Source organism: Plecotus auritus (assembly GCF_963455305.1).
Source record: "Plecotus auritus genome assembly, chromosome: 2".
Lineage (NCBI taxonomy): Eukaryota > Metazoa > Chordata > Mammalia > Chiroptera > Vespertilionidae > Plecotus > Plecotus auritus.
In genome coordinates this window covers 160,944,858-160,971,006 of record NC_137771.1, presented here as the reverse complement: position 1 = coordinate 160,971,006, position 26,149 = coordinate 160,944,858, and the positions used below count along the sequence as shown (strand labels likewise).

Sequence of the window (26,149 nt, the reverse complement as noted above, 5' to 3'; positions counted from 1 at the left end):
CAAGAGATCTAGGAAGAATTATCTTTCCCAAAAGGTTACTTTTGGGGGTGAAGGAAGAGGATAGGTGGGGGTAAATAGGGAACTCTAATTGTCCTTTTGTTTCTTAGGTTGAGTTGTGGGTACGTAGATGTTTGTTACATTATTTTCTATACTTGCTTATATGTCTAAAATATTTCATAATAATAAAAAGAAGTCACGATATGGCCTTCGTGTCTGTACAATTTTGAGTGACAGCCCTCACTTTATACAGGCTCTTTGTTATTGGGGATGTGACAAACAGTCCCCAAACACATTCTTATTGTTCTTTGAGCTCATTTTTTCATAGTCTATCCTTAACTCTAGTGCTTGATCTGCTTATGCCAACTTCCTTGATTATAGTCTCTCTCTCTCAAAATACCATAAACTGGGCAGCTTGAAACAATAGACATTTATTTTCTCACAGTTCTGGAGCCTAGAAGTCTGAAATCAAAGTGTCATCAGGGCCATATTCTCTCTGAGGCTCTGGGGAGAATCCTTCCTTGCCTTGTTCTAGTTTCTGGTGATGGCCACTAATCCTTGGTGCTCCTTGGCTTATAGCTGTAGCACTGCCACCTCTGCTGTCACATTCTGTTTTCCTCTGTGCATGTCTGTGTTCAAATTTCCCACGTCTTATTAGTATTTCAGTCACATTGGATTATGGCTCACTTTTTTAAAAAAAGCTTTCTTTTTTGTTCATTGTCTTGAGAGAGAGAGAGATGTTGTTCCACTTATTTATGCATTCATTGATTGATTCTTGTATGTGCCCTGATCAAGGATTGAACCCCAAACTTGGCGTATCTGGATGACACTCTAACCAACTGAGCTATCCAGCCATGGCAGATTAAGGCCCACTTTAATGACCTCGTCTTAACTTGATTAGATCTACAAAGACCTTATGTTCACACTAGAGGCCCAGTGCAGGAATTCATGCATGGGTGGGGTCCGGCCAGCCCCGATTGGGGATTGGGGCCAATCAGGCTGGGCCATCCAGGGGGAGGGGATGCTGGAGGTTGGCCCCTGGCCCCAATTGAGGTGGGGGGGCCAGTAGGGGGCGGGACATGCTGGGGGAGGAGGGGTCCCGGGCGGTTGGCAGGCCGGCTGGCCCTGCCCCCTGGTCGAACTCCGGTCGAACTCCCGGTTGAGGGGACAATTTGCATATTAAGCTTTTATTATATAGGATAAGTTCACAGTCCCAGGTCCCAGGGGTTAGAACTTCATATATTTGGAGGGATGTAAACCAACCCCTAACATTAGATTTGTAGGATTTTTAAGCAATAAAGTCATTCTCCAAGACTGTGCCTTTCCTTCACCATCAGCTTATCTCCAGCTTATACCCACATGCCATGACCCTTCGTGCAGAATGGAGGCTGGCCTGCCGGGGGTGAAGGCAGGCTGTTGTGTGAAAACAGCTTCCCTTGAGCAAAGTGTCCTTTCTGTTCTGAATCCCTTCCTTATTAGAGGCTGGAAAGTCCTATTAAATGAAGCATTCCATCCCAAGCTTTTCATAACCACTCCAGGGACTGAGCTGCTACAGTCACAGGTTATGCTTTTATTTTAAAAATAACACACCAAACAAAAACAGAAAAACAACCCCCCCACCAGATAAGCATTAAAATAATTGCTCTAGTTATTGATGTGACTGTTTAAAATGACTTCTGATTCAGCCTTGGAAAATCATCTTTGTAAACTTAGGCTGTAATGAAGAAAGACTTGTAGACCTGGATTTTATTTCTGGCACTCACAGCTACTATCTGGGTGACCTGGGAGAAATTATTTAACCTCTCTGGGCCTCAGTTTACTTAACTGTAGAATGGGAACAGTAACACCCAGACTATCCACCTCCCCAGTCTGTGCGTGACAGTGTTTTGTGACCTGCAGAACACCAGCCGGAACAGAAGGCAAAGCTGTCCCACCAGGGCCATGGAGCTGCCCGCTCTCACACATTCACCAAACAATTAGTATTGACTGTTTGCCATTGGATGGAGACAAACTTAGAGGCCCAATCGCCCCTAGCAAAGGAAAAGGTTATTCTGTCCATCTCACATAGGATATTAATTTCCTCCCACAACTTGGCTTCCGGCTTTCCTGGAACAGCTCATCCATCTCATTGAAAAGAGTAGTTTGCCCTAGCTGGTTTGGCTCAATGGACAGAGCGTTGGCTTGTGGACTGAAGGGTCCCAGGTTCAATTCTGGTCAAGGGTACATGCCCAATCAATGATTCTCTCTCATCATTGATGTTTCTCTCTCTCTCTCTCCCTCTCCCTTCCTCTCTGAAATCAATAAAAATATATTAAAAAATAAAATAAATGGCATTCTTATTAAAAAAAAAAAAGAAAAGAGCAGTTTACCCCTTGGGAGCTATTTATTCACTATACTTTTAGATTCTCAGCATTTTGTATTCAGAGAGCTTTTCTAAGAAGCATACTTTGCAAGACTTCATCTTACCAATTTCATTATGACAATAATACCGAGACATAAATATATTAATATAAGCTTTCCTCTTTGGCTTTATGATCTAAACTTTATATTGAATATTTTAATTCCAACAAAAGCATGGGAAATATTGAAGGGAGGTGTAATAATTGGCAGGCCAGGAATACATATCCAGTCTCAATTCTAGTTACTTTAGGATGAACTTTGTTCATTCAACAAATATTTGACTGCCCCACCTGTGCCAGGCATTCTTCTGCGTGCAGGAGATGTGTCACAAAGCAGTGTGGACATAGCCACTGCCCTATTGAGGTCACAGGCTTATACATGGAATGCCAAGTCAACAAGCCATCACATTAACATTAGAGTTCCAGTGGAAGTGAAGGGCATAGGCTTTCAGAAGTATTTACCTAAAGCTGTGGTTGGCAAACCACGGCTCACGAGCCACATGCGGCTCTTTGGCCCCTTGAGTGTGGCTCTTCCACAAAATACCATGGCCTGGGTGAGTCTATTTTGAAGAAGTGGTGTTAGAAGAAGTTTAAGTTTAAAGAATTTGGCTCTCAAAAGAAATTTCAATCGTACTGTTGATATTTGGCTCTGTTGACTAATGAGTTTGCCGACCACTGACCTAAAGGATAAGTAGGAATTAACACACACACACAAAGTGGGACAGAGAAAGAGAAATATCCAAATGAAGGGAACAGTGTGGTAGACCTAAGGAAGGAGGGAGAGAGGAGAATAAGGGAGAGAAAAGGCTGAGGAAATTTGAAGGATTAGGAGAAAATTGGTCTGTCTGCAGTACAAGGTGCATGAAGGGCCATTATAGTCTTGAAGAGTCTTATAAGTCACTCTGGGGAGGTTGGCGTTTACTCTAAGGGCAATAGAAAGCCACTGGAAGCTTTTAAGTGCCACCACCCCATTGCCATGACCATTCCTGGAAACCCAATGTTGCCTCGTTGCTGTTGAACAGCAGCTCTCCTGCATCATGGGGTCCCCGGTCAATGCCTCGGGAAAGCAGATGTAGACCACACACCCATGCCTGAAGTTGGGGATGGGGAGAAGATATGAAAACAGATGCCTCTTTGTTTTATAGTAGAAGTGGCTCTGCCTCCAGTGGAGACGCATGAAATGGGGAATTCCCCCAAACATAGAGGAATGGGATTCAGATGTTGGGCAGTCAAAATATGGTCAAGTTTTACTTCACATGGAACCCCTTTACATGTAACACCAAGACTATCCTATAGAACAAGTGTTCCACGGAACACACTTTGGGAAATGCTGTCTTAGTTTTCATAAGAACTGATGTCCTGAAGACATGTTACCCTGATCTGACCACTCTATACTCATAAAACATATGGACTGTACAATCCAATTTAGCACTCAATGACATCATATTTTCATGATTTGAAATATTTGTTCATTGTTCCATGTATTTGTTTTGATAAAATCTCCTTCAGGATTTTATCTGTGATATATTCAAAATCAAGCATGTATTGAACACTTAGTACATACACTACAAAATTTACTGTTTCTATGTGAGAGGAGATAGTCCAGCTAAGTTTGTAGTTTTCAATGAGTACTAGAAAACACCCCCAGGATGTAGGGAAGCAGCTGTTCTGAATTCTTCAACATAATTTCTACAAAATTTTTTCTTTCCATTTGTTTGCTTCTTGTGAGACCCACATTATTTAGATGTCAACACTTCTCCTTAGGCCCTCCCAATTTCTTTTTTGTTGTTGTTTCTATTCTACTTCTTTCTAGGTAGATCTGCAACCTGATTCTCAAGTTCCCTAACCCATTGTTCATGCTAATGTCCAACTGTCTGCTGAGGTCTTTACATAAACAATTTTATTTTTAAAATCTGGGATTTCCTATAGTTCATCTCTGTAACTGTAACCTGCTTCATTTTAACAATCTCCTTTTATCCATATCTTTTTGAGGAAACTCACTTTGCTCACTTTAAAGGCTTATTCTTTCTATTTATTAATTCTGCTGCATCTTGTAAAGGTCGTTCAGTCTCTCAGGTAAGTTCCTTCTGCAGATCTGTTATTTCTCCTGTGAGTTCCTGGGGCATCAGCTATCTGGGGTTGCACTGAGAAGCCCCAAGGGAGAGGCTCAATGTGAGGAGAGTTCAGGGTAGCAAGATTAAAATGGAAACCCCCTCAGGATAGAGGGCCTCAAGTCTTTACCCCATCCCCCCTCCGGCTTCCATTGTAATCTGCTGGCCCCACCTTGTGAAGTGGGCAGTGGGGAAGGAGAGAATGCTTAGAGTCAGCAAGTCAACCCACACAGCAGTCATCTTGCTGCACTCCAGCCAGTCTCCATGGAAGTCATCCCACGGAGCCCTGATGAGGCAGGGCAGGTGGCATCCACCTAGGCCAGACTGAGGGAGGCAAAAAAAGTAAAGGGAAAGCTCTCACCCAACCTAGTTCCTACCCACGACCTCTTAAATTGTGGGCTGACACTTGACTCTCACTCCAAGAACTAACCATCTTCTGTCTCTCCAGAGTTTCTCAGTTTTTCATTGATCCCTTTGTCTCCCTGATGTCCCTAAATCTTTAGGCCTCTCCAGGAGTCGTTTTTGGGAGAGAGCAAGTGGTTGGTGCTGAGTCATCTGTGGGTGATTTATTTTCTCCTCTTTATCTTTCCCGTCTTCTTCTATCTCCTACTTATACTATTTCTCCCACAAAGGGGTTGAAGAAGGGAAAAGAATTGTTTCATGGTTTGAGGCAGAGGTCATGATCCATTCCCTAGATTTTATTTTTATGCCGAGTGATTGCTACAGGCAAGTCTCCTATAGAGCTATTCTGAGACCTCCTTAATTACCGTTCTGAAGATGGAAAAGCACTAGAAAATTATTGTTATGATTGTTAGAGTTATTATCTGACACGTTGCAGCTATTTATTTCTGGAGTGTTATTTATTGCCAGACTGGTACCATTTATAATTTAAGTAAGTATTTGACAGATAAATATTGCCTTAAGGAAACTGCTTTCTAAATTAGTCAAAACATCTGCAAACATCTTCACCTTCAAACTCTTTAAGAAAAATTCTTGAGACAGCGGAAGAGTCCTCAGGGAAGGTCAAATTTACAGACAAAACCATTACTAATCACAGAGTGAACATTGTGGCTGAGAAGGTTACTTGAATTCTTCTCTGATCTCAGACTGGGTGTTCCTCTTTATTTTTTTAATGTACCATTTTAAGTTTATTTTTTTCAAATAGAATTTATTTCCAATATTATTTTGTACAACATACAAATATGTGGTGTACAGCATAAGATTTAGACAATCATATACTTTACAAAGTGTTCTCCCCAATATTTCCAGTGCCTACCTGGTACCATACATATTTATCGCAATATTATTTACTATTCCACGTTTACACCTACGTGAGTATCTATACCAGCCGTGGGCAAACTACAGCTCGCGGGCCGTATCCGGCCCGTTCGGCTGTTCTATCCGACCCGCGGAGCCGAAAGACTATACCCTTTTATGTGATGGTTACTTTGAATTTATATTAGTTCACATAAACACTCCATCCATGCTTTTGTTCCGGCCCTCCGGTCCAGTTTTAGAACCCATTGTGGCCGGCCCTCGAGTCAAAAAGTTTGCCCACCCCTGTCTATACTAATAATAGATGAATATGCAAATTGTCCAGGACACTGTCACAGTAATGACCGAACAGCAGGTTGCATGGGGCAACCAGGACAGCAGAAGCGGGGGAAGTTGGGTCAACCAGGCCGGTAGGGAGGGCAGTAAGGGGCGACCAGGCCCTCAGGCAAAGGTAGTTAGGGGTGATCAGGCTGGCAAGGGGGGCAGTTAGGTGCGATCAGGCAGGCAGGCAGGTGAGCAATTAGGATCCAGCGATCCCAGGTTGTGAGAGGGATGTCCGACTGCCGGTTTAGGGCTGATCCCTGGGATCTGGCCTAAACCGGCAGTCGGACATCCCCTGAGAGGTCCCGGATTGGAGAGGGTGCAGGCTGGGCTGAGGGGACCCCCTGTGCATGAACTTTGTGCACTGGGCCTCTAGTTTTTAAAAAAAATCTCATTGGAGGATATGTTTTTTATCGATTTTAGAGAGAGACAGGAAGAAAGAGAGTGAAGAGAGTGACAGAGAAATATGGATGTGAGAGAGAAATATCTGGTTGCCTCTGACTGGGGATTGAACCTGCAACCTAGATATGTGCCCTGACTGGGAATCGAACCTGCAACCTTTTGGTATTTGGGACCACATGATGCTCCAATCAACCAAGCCACAGGGCAGGGCCGTGACTCTGTTGTAACTACCAATTTGTACTTCTTAATCCCTTCACCTTTTTTACCCAGACCCACAAGCCCACTCTCCTCTGACAACTACCAGTCTGCTCTCTGTGTCTATGAATCTGTTTCAATTCCATTATTTTGTCTGCTTTGTCCTTTAGATTCCACATATAAGTGAAATCCTATGATAGTTGGTCTTTTTCTGACTGACTTACTTCACTTAGCATAATACCCTCTAGGTCCATCCATACTGTTGAAAATGGTAAGATTTCACTCTTTTATGGCTAAGTAATACTCCGTAGTACATATGTACCACCACTTTTTTTATCCACTTGTCTATTGATGGGCACTTGGATTGCTTCCATGGCTGCAATGAACATAGGAGTGCATCTATTCTTTTGGATTAGCATTTTGAGTTTCTTCAGCTATGTAACCAGAAGTGGAATCCCTGGGTCATACGGCAATGCCATTTTAAATTTTTTGAGGAACCTCATACTGTTTTCTATAGTGACTGCACCAATCTGCATTCCTACCAATAGTGCACAAGGGTTCCCTTTTCTCTCATCCTCACCAACAGTTATCATTTGTGGATTTATTGATGATAGCCATTCTTACAGGTGTGAGGTGATTTCTCATTGTGGTTTTAATTTGCATTTTTCATTTATCAGTTCTAGCAGTTTTTTTGGTATAATCTTTGGTGTTCTCCATATATAGTATTATGTCACCAGCAAATAATAATATTTTTACTTCTTCCTTTCCAATTTGGATGCTTTTATTTCTTCTTGTCTGATTGCTTTGGCTAAAACTTCCACTACTATGTTGAATAAGAGTGGTGAAAACAGATATCCTGTCTTGTTCCTGATCTTAAGGGAAACACTTTTAGTTTATCCCTGTTGAGTATGATGTTGGCTGTGGGTTTGTTTTATATGGCCTTTATTATGCTGAGGTATGTTCCCTCTATTTCCACTTTGTTGAGAGGTTTTATCCTAAGTGGGTGCTGGATTTTGTCAAATGCTTTTTCTGCATCTGTGATACAATCATGCAATTTTAATCCTCCATTTTGTTTATGTGGTATACCAAGTTAATTGATTTGCAGATATTGTATTAACCTTGAATCACAGGAATAAATCCCACTTGATTATGGTGTATGATCTTTTTAATGTATTGCTGAATTCAGTTTGTTAATATTTTGTTGAAAATTTTTGCATCTATGTTCGCTAGGAATGTTGGCTTATAATTTTCTTTCTTAGTAGTATCTTTATCTGGTTTTGGAATTAAGATGATGCTGATTTCATAAAATGAGTTTGGGAGTCTCCCCTCCTCTGGAATTTTTTTGGAATAGTTTGAGAAGGATAGGTGTTAGTTCTTCTTTGAATGTTTGGTAAAATTCACCAGTGAAGCCATCTGATCCAGGACTTCTGTTTGCTGGAAGTTTTTTATTTTATTATTATTTTTTATTTCATTAGTGGTAATCAGTCTGTTCTGTTTCTTCTTGATTAAGTTTGAGAAGATTGTATGTTTCTAGGAATTTATCCATTTCCTCCAGATTGTCCAATTTGTTGGCATGTAGTTGTTTGTAATATTTTCTTGTAATCTTTGTATTTCTGAGATGTCAGTTGTTACTTCTCTTTCAGTTCTGATTTTATTTATTTGGGTCCTCTCTCATTTTTTCTTGATGAGTCTGCTTAAAGGTTTATTAATCTTGTTTATCTTTTCTAAAAACCAGCTTTTAATTTAATTGATCTTTTGTATTGATTTTTAGACTCTCATTTGCAGTCTTGTCTTTATTATTTCTTTCCTTCTACTCACTTAGGGCTTTTTTTTGTTGTTGTTGTTCTTTTTCTAGTTCCTTTAGGTGTAAGGTTAGATTGTTTGAAAATTTGCATGCTTCTTTTTCTTCCTTTTTTTTAATTTAATAAATCTTTATTGTTCAGATTATTACAATTGTTCCTCTTTTTTCCCCTCATAGCTCCCCTCCACCCAGTTCCCATCCCACCTTCTGCCCTTACCTCCCCCACACTGTCCTCATCCATAGGTGTATGCTTTTTGTCCAGTCTCTTCCAGCACCCCCACATCCCTTTCCCCCCAAGAATTGTCAGTCCACTCCCTTTCTATGCCCCTGATTCTATTATATTCACCAGTTTATTCTGTTCATCAGACTTTTTTATTCACTTGATTTTTAGATTCACTTGTTGATAGATATGTATTTGTTGTTCATAATTTTTATCTTTACCTTTTTCTTCTTCTTCCTCTTCTTAAAGAATACCTTTCAGCATTTCATATAATACTGGTTTGGTGGTGATGAACTCCTTTAGCTTTTTCTTATCTGTGAAGCTCTTTATCTGCCCTTCAATTCTGAATGATAGCTTTGCTGGGTAGAGTAATCTTGGTTGTAGGTTCTTGCTATTCATCACTTTGAATATTTCTTGCCACTCCTGTCTGGCCTGCATAGTTTCTGTTGAGAAATCAGCTGACAGTTGTATGGGTGCTCCCTTGTAGGTAACTAACTGTTTTTCTCTTGCTGCTTTTAATATTCTCTCTTTGTCTTTTGCTCTTGGCATTTTAATTATGATGTGTCTTGGTGTGGTCCTCTTTGGATTCCTTTTGTTTGGGGTTCTGTGCACTCCCTGGACTTGTAAGTCTATTTCTTTCACCAGGTGGAAGTTTTCAGTCATTATTTCTTCAAATAGGTTTTCAGTATCTTGCTCTCTCTCTTCTTCTGGCACCCCCATAATTCGGATGTTGGTACGCTTGAGGTTGTCCCAGAGGCTTCTTACACTATCTTCATATTTTTGGATTCTTTTTCCTTTTTGCTTTTCCAGCTGAGTGTTTTTTGCTTCTTTATATTTCAAATCTTTGACTTGATTCTTGCGGTCCTCTAGTCTGCTGTTAGGTCTCTGTATAATATTTTTTATTTCAGTCAGTGTATGTTTAATTTCTAGGTGGTCCTTTTTCATATCCTCGAGGGTCTCGCTAAATTTATTGGCCTTTTCTAGGAAATTCTTGAAAAACCTTATAACCGTGGTTTTGAACTCTATATCCAGTTGTTTGCTTTCCTCTATTTCTTTCATTTGTGATCTGTTTCTTTGTCTCTGCATTTTGGCTGCTTTCCTGAGTTGATAGATTGGCTTTGTGTGGTAGGTGTCCTATAGGGCCCAGTGGCTCAGCCTCCCCAGTTACCTGAGGTAGACACTCTTGGTGCACCCCTTTGTGGACTGTGTGCTCAGCCTTGTTGTAGTTAAGTCTTGATTGTTGTTGGTATCACTGGGAGGAATTGACCTCCAGGCCAGTTGGCTGTGAGGATCAGCTGTGTCTACGCTGGGAGAACTGTGCTGGAGACACTCTTATGAGATAAGACTTGCAAAATTGCAAAAGCCTCTGTGCTCAGCTTGGATGGGGCGGAGTTTCAGGGCGGAGCATACAGCCTTGGTTTCCCGTCAGCCCTGCCTATGAGGCCCCTGAGTCTCAGTGTCCCTCGGTAATCACTGCAAGCACCTCTGAGAGAAAGCCGCCCTCGAGTTTCGCCCAGTGCCAGACAGTCCAGTTTCTCCCTGAATGAGTCGGGGTTCCCAGAAACTTGCCTGGAACTGGAGTTCAGTGCAGTCGCGAGCTTCCTTCTCCCTCCCACTTTAGAAAGCCAGCCGCGCACTCAGCCACCCATGCACACAGCCGCCCTTCCTCTCCATGTGCGAGTCTCTGTACCTCAGCCTTTTGCAGCTCCTCTGAGTCTCAATGTGCTTTCCTCTTTTCTTCTAGTTGTAGAATTTCCACTCAGCCAGCCTTCCTGTGGTTCTGGATGATGTCCGTTTTGTCTTTTAGTTGTAGTTTTGATATTGTTGTGCGAGGCAGCAGTGTAGGTGTTTATTTATGCCACCATCTTGGTTACTCTTCGCATGCTTCTTTTTCTTAAAAATATATTTTTATTGATTTCAGAGAGGAAGGAAGTGGGAGAAAGAGATTGAAACATCGCCCTAGTTCATTTGGCTCAGTGGATAGAGTGTCAGCCTGCAGACTGAAGGGTTCCGGTTCATTTCCAGTCAAGGGCACAGGCCTGGGTTGCGGGCTCGATCCCCAGTAGGGGGTGTATAGGAGGCAGTCAATCCATGATTCTCTTTCAACACTGATGTTTCTATCTCTTTCTCCCTCTCTGAAATCAATAAAAAAATATAATAAATAAATAAATAAATAAATAAATAAATAAATAAATAAATAAATGAAAAAATTAAAAAAAAGAGAGTGACAGAAACATCAATGATGAGAGAAAATCATGGATTGGCTACCTCCTATATGCCCCCTCCTGGGGATCGAGCCCACAACCCAGGCATGTGCCTTGACAAGGAATTGAATGGTGACCTCCTCGTTCATAGGTCGACACTTAACTACTGAGCCACGCCGGTCAGACTCATGCTTCTTAAAGTAGGCCTGCATTGCTATAAATTTCCGTCTTAGGACTGCTTTCGCTGTGCCCCATTGATTTTGGTTTGTTGTGTATTCATTTTCATTTCTCTCAAGCTATCTTTTGATTTCTTCTTTGGTCTCATTCACTTTTTTAGTAATATGTTATTTAGTGTCCGTTGTTTGTGTGTTTTCACTTTTTTTTCTTGTAATTGATTTCTAGTTTCATACCATTGTGGTCAGAGAAGATGCTTGATATTATTTCAATCTTCTTGAATTTATTGACACTTGTCTTGTGTCCTAGCATGTGTTCTATCCTAAAAAATGTTCTATGTGAACTTGAAAATAATGTATATTCTGCTACTTTGCGGTGAAATGCTCTGAAAATATCAGTTAAATCCATTGGCTCTATTATATCATTGAAGGCTGCTGTTTCCTTGTTGATTTTCTGTTTGGAAAATCTATCCATTGACTTCAATGGGGTGTTAAAAACCCTACTATGACTGTATTGCTGTTGATCTCTCCCTTTATGTCCATCAAGATTTGCTTTATATATTTAGGTGCTCCTATGTTGGTTGCATAAATGTTTACAAGGGTTATATCCTTTTGATGGGTTGCTCTCTTTATTATTATGCAATGTCCTTCTTTGCTTCTATGGCCTTTGTTTTAAAATCTATTTTGTCTGATAAGTATTGCTACCCCAGCTTTTTTTTTTCATGTCCATTTGTATGAAATGTCTTTTTTCCAACCCTTTACTTTCATTCTGTAAATATCTTTTGTTCTAAAGTGGTTCTCTTGTAGACAACAGTTGTCTTGTCTTTTTTTCCCTTTTCATTGAATTTATTGGGGTGACACTAGATAACAAAATTATACAGGTTTCAGGTGCATAGTTCTACAACTGAGTCTTGTTTTCTTACCCATTCAGCTATCCTATATCTTTTGATTGGACATTTAAGCCATTTACATTTAAAGTGATTATTGATATGTATGTATTTATTGCTGTTTTATTTCTTATAACTATGCTCCTTTTTTCTTCCTTTCTTCTTCTTTAAAAAGACCCTTTACCATTTTTATAATACTTGTTTAGTGGTAATGAACTCCATTAGCTTGTTCTTGTCTGGGAAGCTCTTTATTTCACCTTCAATGTTAAATGATAGCCTTGCTGGGTAAGTAGTCTTGATTGTAGGCCCTTGCTTTTCATCACATGGAACATTTTCTGCCAATGTCTTCTAGCCTGCAAAATGTCTGTTGAAAAATCAGGTGATAGTCTTATGGGAGCTCTCTTGTAGTAACTAATTATCTTTCTCTTGCTGCTTTTAAGATTCTCTTTGTGTCTTTAACCTTTACCATTTTAATTATGATGTGTCTTGCCATAGGCCTCTTTGGGTTCATCTTGTTTGTGACTCTCGGCACTTCTTAAACTTGTGTGTCTTTTTCCTCCACCAGGTTAGGGAAGTTTTCAGCCATTATTTCTTCAAGTAGGTTCTTCATTCCTTGATCTCTCTCTTCTCCTTCTGTTACCCCCAATAATATGGATGCTGTTATGCTTCATGTTGTCCCAGTGGTCCCTTAGACTATACTTATTTTTAAAAATTCTTTATTTTTTCTGCTTTGATTGGGTGTTTTCCTCTACCTTGTCTTCCAAATCGCTGATTTGATCTTCTGTTTCACCTAGCCTATTGTTGATACCTTTTTATTTATTCTTCATTTCAGATATTATATTCTTCATTTCTGACTGATTTTTATGTCCTTTTTAAAAAATATATTTTTATTGATTTCAGAGAGGAAGGGAGAGGAAGAGAGAGATAGAAACATCAATGATGAGAGAGTCATTAATCAGTTGCCTCCTGCACACCCTTTACAGGGGATTGAGCCTGCAACCCAGGCATGTGGCCCTGACCGGAATCAAATCTGAGACGCTTCAGTCCACAGGCTGACACTCTATCCACTGAGCCAAACCAGCTAGGGCTCTATATCCTTTTTTATGCTTGTTATCTACACTGAGTGGCCAGATTATTATGATCTCTGAACGCATAATAATCTGGCCACTCACAGTGTGTTTGTGTGTGTGTGTGTGTGTGTGTGTGTGTGTGTGTGTATTAGAGGCCCGGTGCATGAATTCATGCATGGGTGGGGTCCGGCCAGCCTGGCCAGGAGGAGGGGACATGGGCAGTTGGCTGGCCTGCCTGCTGGTTGAACTCCTGGTCGAGGGGATAATTTGCATATTAGCCTTTTATTATATAGGCTATACACTGAGTGGCCAGATTATTATGCGTTCAGAGATCATAATAATCTGGCCACTCAGTGTATTTGTTGTAGTTCTCTCTAAGTATGTTGGACATCCTTATAACCACTGTTTACAATTCTATATCTAGTAGCTTGCTTGCCTTCATTTCATGTACTTATTTTTCTGGGGTTTCTCCTGTTCTTTCATTTGGGTCATGTTTTTTTGTCTCCTATTTTGCCTGCCTATCTGTATTTGTTTCTGTGTCTGAGATAGTCTTGGTAGTATGGCCTTATGTAGTAGGTGTCTTGTGGGGTTTGTGGTACAGTCTCCCTGATCACCTGAGATAGGTGCTACAAAAGTGTCCCTTATGTCAATTATGTGAGCCCTCCTGTTATAGTTGAGTCTTGATTGCTATTGGCCCATGCATGGGGGAGGATTGCTCCCCCAGCTGGCTACGAGGATGGACTCTGACTACAATGTATGCACTGCTGTATGGCATGGCTCTCGCTATAATTTTTCTTTCTATTAATCCCTAAAAGTAGTTTATGTTTGTCTTAATTTTATTTTTTAATTTCCATCCATCCATCCATCCATCCATCCCTCTCCCTTTGGACAAGCATAAGCTTTTTCTCTATATATATGGGTTTGTTTCTGTTTTGTTTTTTATTTATTCTTTGTTTTTTAGATTCCACATATAAATGAAATCATAATGGTATTTGTCTTTCTCTGTCTGATTTCTTTCACTTAGCATAATACCATCAAGGTCCATCCATGTTGTCACAAATGGCAAGATTTTATTCTTTTTTATTGTATATCCATATACCACATTTTCGAACATACGTTTTTATTGATTTTAGAAAGAAAGGAAGGGAGAGGGAGAGATAGAAACATCAATGAGAGAGAAACATCCATTGGCTACCTCCTACTGGGGACTGAGCTCACAACCCAGGCATGTGCCCTGACTAGGAATTGAACCAGCAACCTCTTGATGGATGGGATGAGGCTCAACCAATTGAGCAACACCAGCTGGACCATATACCACATTTTTATCCATTCATCTGTCGATGGACACATAGATTGCTTACATATCCTGGCTATTGTAAATAATGCTGCAATGTACAAAGGGGTGCATTTATCTTTTTTAATTAGTGTTTTTGTATTCTTTGCATAAATGCCGAGAAGTGATATTGCTGGGTATTATTGCAGCTCCATTTTTAATGTTTTGAGGACTCCCCATATTGTTTTCCAGCTATTGCTATAATCCCCTACAGTTTAATTTCCCTTGGTTCCCAATTATAGTCTGAACCTGGTAACTCAGATTTGGGAGATACCTAAATCCTACTAATGAATTATTCTTCTGCTTCTATTAGCTGGGTAATTTCTGTTGCTTTCAGCTAAAAATCTTGCCAGACCCCACGTTCTCTTTTCTTCTCTGTTTCACTCATATCCCACAGCTATCTTGGAGCTTCACTGTTCACAGACCTCCTTAAACCACCTCTGAATACCCAGACTTCATCCTGTTGCCTCTCTCCTTTTCCCCACTTTTTATCTCTTTATTCCTCAGGTAAACATTATCTTTCTCTTAAAAAGCTATAATTCCTCCACTCTGCTGATGATGGCAAGGTGGGGGAGGGGGAGGGCAAATACAAAATTCCATTTTGCAAACATTGGGAAGGCTAAAATAAAACTGGGCATTTACATGTTAATTTTGGGGGAGCATAACACATGCTTCCAGTTAGGTTAATTAAAAGAGTGTGAGTCACTTTGTCCACAAAGGGCAGTTAAATCTAAAGGTACAGAAACAGTCAGTTATTCCTGTTTTCGATGGCTTATCTTCATGGCTGTTTAGTGGGGATCTGGAAATACCAGTTCTCAGGATTAATACTGTCCTAGAGTAACTTATAGGCTTGCTGCTTGGGTCTCCAAGCTGCCCTGTTTCTGGCACAAAGAAGGAACCCAGCACTGATAAAAACAAAGCACAAAAGAGATGAAGATTGACCCTTTTGGTCCACAGGGATGCAAGGTAAGATCATGATTGGTGGGTGGCTGTGGCTCTGTGAAACACTGAAGAAAATCTGCCAACTTCTCAGTTTTACTTAGTGTCAACCCTGCCTGCTGACTTACACAGACAAATGGAGGCCTGGACAATTCATGAGGGAAAACAAAAATGAAAAACCTCTTGTTTCAATTTTCAGTATTGTCAGGAAGTCAAACATGAAGCTCCTAAAGTGCATGGTCAAATGACCTGGCTGTGGAAGTATGACTACGATATTTAAAAATTGTTTTTATTGTTGTTGATTAAAAGAGGTGCTCTTGTGGGAGGGAGAGTGGTTTAGTAGAAACACCCTGAGGAAATATCCTCAGGAACCTGAGTTTTATTCCTGGCTTTGCTTTAAACTAGTTACATGATTTTTGAGAAACAATTTATTTCATTGGCTCTCAGTTTTCCCTCCTGTTAAGTAAGAAGAGATTGGGTGACTTAACAAATCCTGTTAGCTCTTAAGTTTAAATTCAGTCCCCTTTCTTGTGGTTTCGAGGGACAGTTCAAATGTTTCTTTTAGTGATATAAAAAAGAACAGGAAAAGTCTCAAGTGCAAGCCCAATTACACATCTGTAGCTAAGTAGACTTGATATGCAAAATCCTTCATCCTCCACTATTGGTATTAAAATTCCATAGCAAAACCTTGAAAATAGGAAGACCAATCTCTAGTAATTGAGATGACCCACCATGGCTCTGAATCAGGAAGTAAGAAATAAAACCTATCTCCTGAGATATAGAAAAAGGAGTGTCTGCCGGTAGCAAAGCCTCAGACAACCTGAAGAGATCAACTAGAGAAGAGAAAGAACCTTGATGGGCTGACAGTATTCATAAAAGACTTGAAAGACAAAAAGGATGGGAGAAGCAGAGACATCAGATACACAGAGAAAAGGAGCAACAAGAGAATGGTCAAAATTAGAGGTGGTGGCTGCAGAAGGAAAGGCTAAGAACAATGAGTTCTGAGTGAGAAACTGCTTCAAACTCTTTGGTTCAAGTCAGGCTGTAAATGCATACACACACACAATACTGTAATACTAAAAATAGGGGAGTGCTGGAACAATTGGACACCATATGCAAAAACAAAAAAAAAATCTAGAAAGAAAGAAAAAAATTTAAAAAAGGAAAGAAAAAGAAAAAAATAATCTAGACCTTACCCCTTTCACAAAAATTAACCCCAAATGGATCATAAACCTAAATATAAAATTCGAACCTATATAACTTCCAGAAAATAACATAGGAGAAAATCTAGGTCACCTTAGATTTGGTGACTTTTTCGACATCATATCAAAGGCACAATCCATGAAAAGAATCTTGTTAAGTGGCACTTCATTAAATTTTAAAATGTCTCCTCTTTAGGAAAAACAACAACACTGTTAAGCAAATGAAAAAAGACAAGCCATGGACAAGGAGAAAATATTTGCAAAACTTTTATCTGATAAAGGACTGGTATCCAAAATCTATAAAGAATTCTTAAAAACTCAACAATACAGAAACAAACAATGCAATTTAAAAGTGGACAACAAATCTGAACAGACACCTCACCAAAGAAGATGTATGGATAGCAAATAAGCACATGAAAAGATACTCAACAGCATATGCCATCAGGACACTGCAAACTAAAACAATGAGATATCACACTACATATATCAGAATGGCTAAAATCTAAAGCACTGACTATACCAGATGCAGATGAGGATGTGGAGCAACAGGGACTCCCATTCACTGCTGGTGGGAATGCAAAATGGTTCAGTCACTTTGGAAGACAAGCTTGACAGTTCCTTAGAAAAAGGAACCTACTCTTAGCATGTGACCCAGGAATTAAGCTCCTTGGTATTTACCCAAATGAGTTGAAAACTTAAATCCACACAAAAATGTGCATGCAAATGTTTACAGCAGCCTTATTCCCTTTTCTTTCTTGTCCAAGTTCTGCTTATCTATTATCACCTTTTCAAACCTCATTACCTCCAACAAAGCTATCTGTGGAATGAATGACTTCTCTAAAGTCTTGTAGTACTTGGAGAAGTGTTATCTAATAAAAACATAAAATGAGCCAAACATGTTTTTCAATTTTCTAGTAGTTACATTAAAAAGGTAAAACAGGTGAAGTGAATTTTATTATGTATTTATTTAACCAAATATATCTAGTATATAAACATAATCAATAAAAATATTAATGATACATCTTATGTTATTTTTTCCTACTGTCTTCAAAATCTAGTGTGTACGATACACTTACAGTACAACTCATTTTGTGACTAGCTACAGTTCCAGTGCTCCATAGCCACATGTGGATAGTGGCTACCATATTGGACATACCTACAGATTTCATTATAAAATTTAGCACAAGATTAGGCAGGGAGAAGATGGGTGCTCCATAAAAATCATAATTGGAGTATGGTCAGCCCATGACACCCTTATGACAGTTGACGCTCCATTTTCAGAACCACAGAGAAAAATGTGGGAGGTGACTTCTATAGGCTGAAGGTTTGTATTCCCCCCTCACCCCAATTCATAACTTGAAGCCTAATCCCCAATGTGATAGTATTTGGAGATTGGGCCTTAGGAATGTGATTAGATCATGAGGTTGGAGCCCTCATGATGAGATTAGTGCCTTTATAAGAAGAGACGGGAGAGAGCTTGCTTCTCTCTGCTGTGTGGGCCAGGTGCAGACACAGATAGAAGGCGCTGTCTATAAGCCAGGAAGCCAGTTCTCACCAGATGCCAAATCTGCTGACACTTGGATCTCGGACTTCCCAGCCTCTAAAACGGTTAGAAATATTTTTTTAAGGCACCCAGACTATGGTGTTCTGCTATAACAGCCTGAGCTGACAGAGACAGTAACCAGTCACCCAGATAATGTGCTAATGAGACGATTCTCTCCTCACAAACAAGCACCAGGCAGTTCAATAAGAGGACATCAGAAGAGGCTTCTCTGCCGAAGTACCGAGAACACAGGGAGAGCACAAACAAGACCAGGAGAACTGAGGCTAGCACATCAAAGTCTTAAATTCTTCTGCATAACTATTCATGTACATAGCTAGAAGATACAATTGTTCAAGAGACCTGGTTGGGCTTTTGAATCTGGATCCAAGAGACTGGTATAACTGGTTTAGATACATGACTGATGATTGATCATACTAAAGCCAGCATTGTTCAATGGGCATAGAAAAGTATATGTCATTAAAAGACAAATGCCTCAGTGTAATAAACAAAATAATTATTTCCAGGGAAACATTTCAAATTAAAAAAATTCTATGGCAAACACTGAATTCTGTTTCTGAAAGTCTCAGAAAGACATCTTGTTGCACGGTGGGTAGATTTTTATTTAAAGACTCAAATATAAACATCTGATTATTGCCAGCGCCTGACTGTACAAAGTATTCTCATTTCCCAAAAACCTGCTTTTGTGCCCTCTGTCCTAGTCAATCATATCCCTGGTGACTTTCTCAGCAAGGTGATTTCCTCCCGGTTTTGCTCCAGCCCTGTGGTTTTAGAACACCTTGTGTGCCACAGTGAAGCCCTAGTCCTCTGAAAAGGGAAATAAATGAACCAGGATCTTGCCTAACCTGCGTCTTCAATCATTATTTTCATTATTCTTCTTTAAACCAATCACTCCGTTCTTCCGGTGATATTTTTTTAATGGCAGCTTCTTAGTTACATTACTGTCTGCCTGGAAGGCATGTGAGACTTTTCCTGGTACTGAGCTCAGCTAATTTGCACGACATACACTTGGATAAACAAGTCTGCAGAATAGCAGTTTGGAATGGGAGATGCAGAGGCTGACAGGAAAGATTAGGAGGGAAGGCTCCCATGGTAGCTTTCTCTCTCTACCAAAGCCTAAATTTAGAATAGCCTTTCTCCTCCAAGTGAAGGAGAAATAATGGAAAATATAACAATATTTGAAGAGAAAAGGAAAAAGAGATTAAAATGCAATATATATATATATATATATATATATATATTTTTTTTTTTTTTTTTTTTTTTTTTTTTTCTAAACCAAATTCTTTGTTGCACTAAAGAGAGGGGTAGGTGGGAAATGACACCTTCAGGGGAAGGAGCCCTCACTGGGACTTGCTCAGGTTAAAGGACACTGGTCACGGCCAAGCTTATACTTTTGGGTTTATAGACCTTTATTTAGCAGAGCCCATTGGTGAGTTTGGGTTTGGTGATGGAGGCAAAACTGTTTGATACGAGCTAGTAACAAAAATGTAGAGAGTGGGAAGTCTGCACTTGGGGTGGGGAGTGGTGATAAGCCAGGGCCCCCAAAATAGTGCCACCATCTTGAGATTTCCCCATGGGGAATAGCTGATAAATTGTTATGACAGAGTTGCCTAGATTTCTGATTTAATCTATCACCTATCCTGTGGTGTTCTGCAATTTCCTTATGTTAGTCCAAATCTTCGGTAAAATTCTGCTAAATCCAACAACATCATTTTCATGGTATTAGAAGGAGGGGCTGCTGGTACTCAACATGGGGCAAAAGGGATCAAGAAGAGATGAGGCTATCAGTTGAAACTGAGTAATGGTTTGACAAACAGGTCAGAAAAATGCCATCTCTGTAGAAATCAACAGAAATACTGACTGGAGGCAGAGGAGGGTCATTTCCCAAAGTAAGCGGGTGGAGAGTTCCACTGTCTTACTGGGACATTAGAGAGAGATCTCAGAAAGCTGTAAGATTTAAGAACATCTGGTTCATATTATTGCTTACTGGCATTAAAATACTTGAGTTATCTGTCAGTTCCATGGTCCCCACCTGTATTTCTGATTAGTAAAATTTTGGGGACTGCTGGGATAACTAACTTTTTATTGTATTATGCAAAGATCTTTTAAAAACGAATTATTGACATTGTTTCATAAAATAAAGGGCACTTTAACACACAGGCAAAATGGAAAGGGCATAATTGTAGAAAAATTCTTAAGAATTTTGTTTTTCATGAAAATTTTTTGTTTTTATCTGAAATGATCTTATACTTTCAACCTAATAAAACACTACATAGTTTATTTAGCTTCAGCTTATAGAGTCCTTAAATCTTTCTTCACTTATTTCTTCTTTTTTTCTTTCAAAAACATTGGTAAACCTCTTATGTGCCAAGCACTGTGCTAGGTACTGGGGCACAGAGATGAACATGATTCTGCCCTTATCCTCAATATCGAATGGTTTTCTAACAAAGTGAATCAGGTGACCCCAACTGCAAACAGTATCTATCACCTGTGCTGTAGTGAAGTAGAGGAACTGGCAGAATACTAATGGCAAAAAGGCCAACAGAAAGCAGTCAATCTATCTCTAAGCAGAAGTGCAAGAAACACTAAAGCCTGATGTTAGGAGTTACTTTGCACAGATTACTTGCGTTTTGTTACCAATGATTTAGGAGGATACTGGCAGTACACCCCAGAGATCAGGGAGTTTTTTACACTTTTATTTGTTCTGAGTCAATCACAGGGCTAGGAACACACCTTATCTGTGATACGTCAGATGGTCCATACCACACACTGGACAGAAAGAGGTCACTTTACCGGGGTTTGGAGAATAAAAACTGCCCCTTCCCACTTGTCTATAATGGAACGGCTCTGCACACAGCCAGTCTGCTCACTTCAGGACACACCAGGGGAAGGTCAGAGGAGGACAGGACAGGGTTAGGGCTGTGCTGCTATGGCAACCACGCCTTAGGATGTAGTGACCCAGTGGAGATGGAGCACTTGCTCAATACACACAGTGGGAGATGTCTGGGAGGACATAGGCACATTGGTCCCTTCAGCTCAGTACAACCCCAAGTTACTGGGTAAGTGAGAGTTACAAAGGGAGGCATATCATGGTATCCCAATAATCAGTTCCTGAATTTTCTGGGGAGTAGGGACATACACATTTATATGGGATGAAGATCCAGAGACAGGTACAATGGGGGTTTTTCTCTTTTCTCTGTACCATTAAAGGAAAAAAATCAAGCTATGTTTTTCTTACATTATATAATCAGAGTGTATGTGTCAAAGGGAAGTCAAGCTGCTGGAAGTCATTTCCCTTGCCTCCCTCAGTTCTTGTCAGAAACAGGTCTAACATTTTCACACAATTATCCATCCTTATTTAAAATCAACATCTCAACAGATAGGGGCATGGCTGCAGTTCCAATGTCTCTGGCCGGGTCTGCCGGCTTCTCAGAAGCACAGATGTGTGACAATGGCACAGAAGCACAGGAAATGACTATGAATGCACAGAGGTTCTGCAGCTTGCGTCCATTCTCACACATTTCCATTTTAGATTCCGAGCAGTGCTTCCACCCCAATGCGCTATGAGACAGAAGGGTCTGGCGGAATCATCCCAGTGGAACGAGTTTCCTTCCCTGCAGGAGATTAGGACCAGAGTTGCGGCCCTTGCCCTCCGCGACCCTAGACATCATGACTTTCCTAGAGAAAGGTCGGGTAGGCGGACAGTTCCCGCAGACCGTGGGGGAACCAGTGCCTTGGAAAGCCCAGAAATGCCAGCGGCCAGGCCAGGGGAGGCGGGAAAGGAAGCGGAGTTGTCCCCAAGGCCGGTCGCGGAGGACGCGCGGCTCGGCTGGGCAGTGATTGCTGTGAATGAAAAAGGGAGCTAGGGGCCCCCAGTCCCTGAGGTCTCCCGAGGTCGCTTCCCAAAGGACCCAAAGCAGCGACGGGCGCCGAGGTCTGGCAAGTTGCTGGGAGTCGAGCGAGGGAAGCGAGCTTCTTACCTGGCCAGGCTGGCTGGTGTAGGAGAAGGAGTAGATGTTCTCGGTGCTGAGGTTCACTACCCCGCTGTAGACACGATCGAAATCGGCGCCCCTGGCCGGGTCGTGGGGGTCGCGGCGCGCGAGGGGTGGCGCAGGGCTCCCGGGTGCCGCCGCCCGCAGGAGCCAGGGCAGCGCGCAGAGCAGGACGAGCCGCGGGCAGCCGGGCATGGTGGGCGCCGCGCCCGCCGCGCAGCAGAGCCGCCCTGGGGACCCGGCGAGCGCAGAGCCGGTCCTTCCAAAGCCCCCCCGGGGCCTGGCGCGGGCTTCAGCGCCGCGCAGGCGATGTCCGGCAAGCCCGGCAGACTAGGACTGGCAACGCGCTGGGGAAGGACCGAGCCAATATTGAGGCAGCCGCCCGGGGTCTCCGCGGGAGGTCACGGCCAGGAGTAAGGCGGCGGGAGATAAGCCGGCCGGGGGCTACTGCTTTGCTCCCCGGCTTCTAAGTCAGTTTCCTGCCCCTTTTCTCATTTCTGAGAATCTCCCACTTACCAAACCAGAATTTCAACCGATCGCTTCCCCTTCAACCTCAAAAAAAAAAAAAAAAAAAAAAAGCAAAAAGCATTGAAACATTAAAAAGAAATATCCACTAGTCTTGAAGAGTCAACCTGACCAGCCACTGCGCAGGCAACTCAATCCGTTTCAAATAAACGTGCACCCTGGCTGCAAGCGAAGAAATAGAAAGCAACAGAGCCTGTCCCCGAAGAGGGTGCACGAGTGCGCCTGGCCAGGCGGCTACCTGCAGAGAACTCCTGCCTGTCTGAATGATGGCTATTAACTCTCAGTTCTCCCTTCTCTAACAGAACCCCTTTCCAGTCACCTGTTTTATTTCCTGATCACCTCCTGTTCTCCAAGGAGAGCCTCACGTCATCGCTTTCTCTCTAACCATATGTGTGTGCAAATATGCACAGCCATTAAAAAAATAAATAGATATGGTTAAGAGGACAATTTCTACCACCACCTGATGCCTGTACCGGAAGTTGCCAAGGGTGACTCAGAGTAACTAGATTTATGCAGAAAGCATTTCTTTCCACCCTATCTCTTGCCTACCTTACACTTGGTAATGACTTTTTAGATTCTGAAAGATTCCCTGGGATTCTGTATGTTTTTCAAAAGAGAGAGACACACAGCCCATCATTAAAAGGAAACTTTCTGACAAAAAATAGGGGATTCGATTTAAACAGTTCAAGAGCCAGATAAAGGGTGTGGTGAAAACAGGATCACTTGGAAGTCTTAGAGAACAGCAAATAGTCACCATTCAAGTATAGAAGGGGACTCATTGTTTTATTTCAGCTGTAAGTTATTTACAAACTAGAAAAGCATATAATTGGGTTCAACCTGAAGGAACATTAAAAAAGAAGTCACAAAGAAGGAACCGATCTTGTTCAAAAAGTTAAGATTACAGATTAAAATCCTAGCATTTATCATTCAAAGGGAGTTTTTGTTTGTTTTACCTCATTGAATTCCTACAATTTATTAAAACTTCAAAAATAAGTGCAATGCATTTGTATAAAGTTTTATAACTGCACAATCAGAAAACAATGCTGATGACTCCTTATTAGGACAATTTTTTACTTTTTTAAAAATATATTTTATTGATTTTTTACAGAGAGGAAGGAAGAGGGATAGAGAGTTAGAAACATCAGTGAGAGAGAAACATCAATCAGCTGCCTCTTGCACACCCCCCACTGGGGATGTGCCCGCAACCAAGGTACATGCCCTTGACCGGAATTGAACCTGGGACCCTTCAGTCTGCAGGCCGACGCTCTATCCACTTTGAGCCAAACCGGTTAGGGCCAATTTTTTACTTTTTAAAAAATGTTCTTGAAAATGTGTGCCATAAGCACAAGAATACTAAATCAATGAAGAATAGTCCAGTGGTTAAAGTTTAAAACAGAGCTCACTGCTTTTAAAAAACATAACATGATAACTTCATTCAGAATTTGAATGACTTCAAACTGCTGTATTTAAAATGTCTATGTCTCTTTTTAGAATTTAACAACATTTAATTATTGAAATTTGTGAAACCCTTCAAGGTCAGCTTGCCTGGCCAGTTCAAGCACCCAATAGACCTGTAGTATTATAGAGTCTTACTCAACATTGGGAGAGAGGCGGAATGGGCTCTTTCACAAGGCAACCCCTTATTTTGGGGGCAAATGTCTCATTAGAAAGATAGTTTCACATTCTAATTGAAATTTGCCTCGTTTCCACTTACAGGTATGAGTTCTGCCCTCTGGAGCCATAGGAATAAACCTAATCCTTCTTTCACATGACAGCCTCGTAGGTATTTGAAGAGAGCTGTGGCCCTCAAGGCTTTATCCTACCTTTAAGCAATGCAACTAGAAGCAATTGGACTCGATTATCATAGCACAGAACCAAAATATTTATTTTAAACCATTATAGATAATATCTACACCAGACAATTCAGTTGATATGTTACAAATCACCCTATCCTATATAATAAAAGCCTAATATGCTAAGTGTTGAGTTGTCTGGTGACCGGTCAACTGTTCAACCAATCAAAGAGTAATATGCTAATGATATGCTAAGGCCACTCAACAGCTCGCTATGATGTGCACTGAAGACCAGGTGACAGACAGCTGACCAGTCGCTATGACGTTCACTGACCACCAGGGGGCAGATGCTCTGACTGGTAGGTTAGCTTGCTGCTGGGGTCTGGCCCATCGGGACTGAGCGAGATGGGCCAGACATGCCCTGGAGCCCTCCTGCTGTCCCTCCCCAGCCCTGATTGTGCACCGGTGTGGTCCCTCGGCCTGGCCTGTGCCCTCTCGCAATCCAGGACCCCTTGGGGGATGTCAGAGAGCCGGTTTTGGCCTGATCCCACAGGCCAATTCCCTCGGGAGGGTGCCAGATAGGAGCTGCAGGCAGTTGGACTGCGGGTTTCCGCCCGATCCTTGCAGGCCACGTTGAGAGACCCCACCCGTGGACTAATTCGTGCATTGGGCCTCTAGTATTCTATATATTTTTTTTTTCATTTTAATTTCTTCATTGATTGAAGTATTACATATTTCTCCTCATCCCCCCATTACCTTCCCAACCCCCCCCACCCCCACTCATGCCCTTACCCCCCTGTTGTCTTTGCCCACTGGTTAGGCTTATATGCATGCATACAAGTCCTTTGGTTGATTTCTCCCCCTTAACCCCACCCTCCCCTACCTTCCCTCTGAGGTCACAGTCTGATTGATGCTTCCCTGTCTCTGGATCTGCTGTTCATCATCATTGTTCATCAGTTAATGTTGTTCATTATTTCCCATAGATGAGTGAGATCATGTGATATTTATCTTTCTCTGACTGGCTTATTTCACTTAGCATAATGCTCTTCAGTTCCATCCTTGTTGTTGCAAATGGTAGGAATTCCTTCTTTTTTAGTGCAGCATAGTATTCCATTGTGTATATGTACCACAGTTTTTTAATCCACTCATCTGCTGATGGGCACTTACGCTGTTCCCAAATCTTAGCTATGGTAAATTGTGCTGCTATGAACATAGGGGTGCATATATCCTTTCTGATAGATGTTTCTAGCTTCTTGGAATATATTCCTAGAAGTGGTATTACTGGGTCAAATGGGAGTTCCATTTTTAGTTTTTTGAGGAAACTCCATACTGTTCTCCAAAGTGGCTGCACCAATTTGCATTCCCACCAGCAGTGCACGAGGGTTCCTTTTTACTCCACATCCTCGCCAACATTTGTCATTTATTGATTTGTTGATGATAGCCATTCTGACAGGTGTGAGATGGTATCTCATTGTTGTTTTGATTTGCATCTCTCGGATAATTAGTGACTTTGAGCATGTTTTCATATGGTTCTTGGCCTTCCCTCTGTCTTCTTTTGAAAAGTTTCTATTTAGGTCCGTTGCCCATTTCTTGATTGGATTATTTATCTTCCTTTTGTTAAGTTGTATGAGTTCCCTGTAAATGTTGGAGATTAAACCCTTATCGATGATAACATTGGCAAATATGTTCTCCCATGTAGTGGTCTTTCTTGTTGTTTTGTTGATGGTTTCTTTTGCTGTGCAAAAGCTT

At 41.3% G+C, this 26,149-nt stretch overlaps 1 protein-coding gene across 1 annotated transcript in view; it reads right to left on the bottom strand.

Moving 5' to 3' along the window:
• The window catches only part of SIDT1 (SID1 transmembrane family member 1), a 115,855-nt gene extending 93,459 nt beyond the window's left edge, over positions 1 to 22,396 (bottom strand). Inside the window, 1 exon segment of the mRNA XM_080655418.1 lies at positions 22,071 to 22,396. Within this exon segment, the coding sequence (XP_080511544.1) occupies positions 22,071 to 22,277 (207 nt within the window). The 5' untranslated portion in view covers positions 22,278 to 22,396.
• Positions 22,397 to 26,149: the final 3,753 nt, after the last annotated feature.